Source organism: Octopus bimaculoides, chromosome 7 (genome assembly GCF_001194135.2).
Source record: "Octopus bimaculoides isolate UCB-OBI-ISO-001 chromosome 7, ASM119413v2, whole genome shotgun sequence".
NCBI classification, from domain to species: domain Eukaryota; kingdom Metazoa; phylum Mollusca; class Cephalopoda; order Octopoda; family Octopodidae; genus Octopus; species Octopus bimaculoides.
Genome location: NC_068987.1, coordinates 3,267,137 through 3,269,636, shown reverse-complemented (window position 1 = coordinate 3,269,636; position 2,500 = coordinate 3,267,137). Strand labels below are relative to the sequence as shown.

General features: G+C 35.3%; 1 protein-coding gene across 2 annotated transcripts in view; it reads left to right on the top strand.

The window, feature by feature from the left end:
* Positions 1–2,500, top strand: part of LOC106871585 (acetyl-coenzyme A synthetase, cytoplasmic) — a 37,204-nt gene that overhangs the window by 17,690 nt on the left and 17,014 nt on the right. Inside the window, exon 4 of one of the 2 annotated variants that reach the window (XM_014918095.2) lies at positions 230–302. The exons of the other annotated variant lie outside the window; for it this stretch is intronic. Coding sequence (XP_014773581.1) covers positions 230–302 — 73 coding nt within the window. The remainder of the gene's footprint in view (positions 1–229; positions 303–2,500) is intronic. 2 annotated transcript variants of the gene reach the window in all.

Sequence of the window (2,500 nt, the reverse complement as noted above, 5' to 3'; positions counted from 1 at the left end):
AATTTATGTCGGAAAGAAATATAACAAATCATTTTAAAGGAATGGTTATTCATATTTTACCTTTGAAAGTTCCAATCAGATTGTTTGAAATATATTGGAAAAATTGCTAACATTATGAATTTTTAGCATTTTGTGTCATGTGATTTTTTTCATGCCATAATAACTTGGGTATAAATTAATGAAGATTTTAGTTAAACATTGTTTTTATTTTGCAACCATTTTCTTGTAGTTTGCTGGATTTTCCGCTGAGGCATTAACAAATAGAATCCTTGATACCAAGTGCTGTGCAATTGTAACTGCAGGTGATTCTTAGAGTGCTCTTCATTGCTTTGCGTCTTTACACTAACTGCTTGGTGCTCTCTTTACACTAAATCAGAACCAACAAAATCTGCACAACTCATCCGATATTTTTGTTTTAAAATTTTCAATGTCAAATTCTTAACAGAAATGATTTTTTAAAAACTAATATCATTTAGAACAGTGTACAATAGCCACAGAAAGTATTTACAAACACACGTGTAAGTGTATACATATATGGGTATACACTTATGGATCCTCAATGCCTGCATGTGTGTGTGTATATGTGTGTTTCATAAATACATACGTGTGTTTGAGTGTGTGTATGTGCATACATAGAAAACACGTTCATATTCACACATATATATACACACACACACATATATCTGTATCAATTAGTAATCAAAGGAAGTAACAAGCAGTGCTACCAGCATGCTAAATATAGCAGTCAAAATGCTTGTTAGTACCCTTAATTACTAATTGATAAATTTTTTACCATTATGGGTTTTTCTTCACATGCTAAGCCACTGGTATTATTATAAACAATAATATCCTCATATATATTTACATATAGATATATCATTTTGCTTATGCATAGCAATACTAATAACCTGGTGTTAGAACTCAATATTACATATGCTCCAGAACGAAACACCAGTCGAGTACAGAGCAGTAAAAAGAAATTAAAAGGACAAGGAAATCTTATAGCAGAAACAGCTGTAAGCTAATAGAATGCATGGCATAATTATTCATTCCTTTGTCATTTTAGTTTCTTATGTATGCATGCATGCATGTATGTATATGCGTGTGTTAATGCGTATCTATGTGGAGGCGCGTGGCTTAGTGGTTAGGGTGTCGGCATCATGATCGTAAGATTGTGGTTTCGATTCCTGGACCGGGCTACGCGTTGTGTTCTTGAGCAAAACACTTCATTTCACATTGCTCCAGTCCACTCAGCTGGCAAAAATGAGTAACGCTGCGATGGACTGGTGTCCCGTCCAGCTGGGGGGAACACATATGCCATTGAAACCGGGAAACCGGGCCCATGAGTCTGGCTAGGCTTTAGAAGGGTGCATTTATTATTATCTAATGCGTATCTATACACATGTGTATGTATCTATTAAGTAACATAAGTTTATAAATTAATTCTATATTAATTGCCAAACTTACACCACCAGAAGTTTTCTTCTGAATATTAACCAATACAGAAATGGTCTGAAGCAGTATGAGCGATAACTGTTGTTATTTAATTCTTAACGAGCATCCTAATTAGAAACACTCTTGCCATAATCCTCCAATCTCAACGTTTTTAATCTATCTAGGACCATATTGACCAACTTGTTGCTTTTTGTTTTGTTTTCTTAAGACATTGAGGTGTGATTTGAGGGGGATTTAGCTGCTATTTGCTGCAGGTTGAATGGTTATGTTCAGGTTCCCTTGCTGGGTTAAAAGTGGTTTTTAACTGCACTGAAGCTATATGGGACTCCATGATTCCTTCGCTTAATAAAACTTGCATGTTTTCTCTTAATCTTGAAACCGTTTTATTACTAGAAATATTCTTATATTTATATTTGTATAAATATATGTATTTGTGTGTCTGTGTGTGCATATATGCATTTGTGTGTATACAAATGTATGTATGTCATCATCATCATCATTTAATGCCGGTTTTCCTTGTTGGCATGGGTTGGACAGTTTGACAGGAGCTGGCCAGCTGAAGAGCTGCCCAGGCCCCATGTCTGTTTTGGCATGGATGCCCTTCCTAATAGCCACCACCTTATAGAGTTTACTGAGTGCTTTAACACAGCACCTACGAGCCAGGATTGTTTAGCTGAAGAGAGATGCAGGGGACACACCTGTATGCAAGGACAACCATGATTTTGCTCAGCTTGATGTGTCTTCTCAAGCATAGCAAACTGCCAGAAGTTTCAGTCCCCTGTCATCGTCTCTGTGAGGCCCAACGTCAGAAGATCCTTTCCCTCCATATATATATAGAGAGAGAGAGAGAGAGTGTTAGGTGTGATGTACAGAATTGAATATTGAGAAAAAAAGTCGTCAGAATTTTGGAGAAAAAAAATCCTTTTATTTCTTTAAAAAAAAAAAATAATAATTTTCTCTTCTAAACAAAACCCTCCAAAAACATCTGTTTTATATAAAAGAACAAACTGTTTGTACATTAACAAAATTGTATTTGACAAGTTCT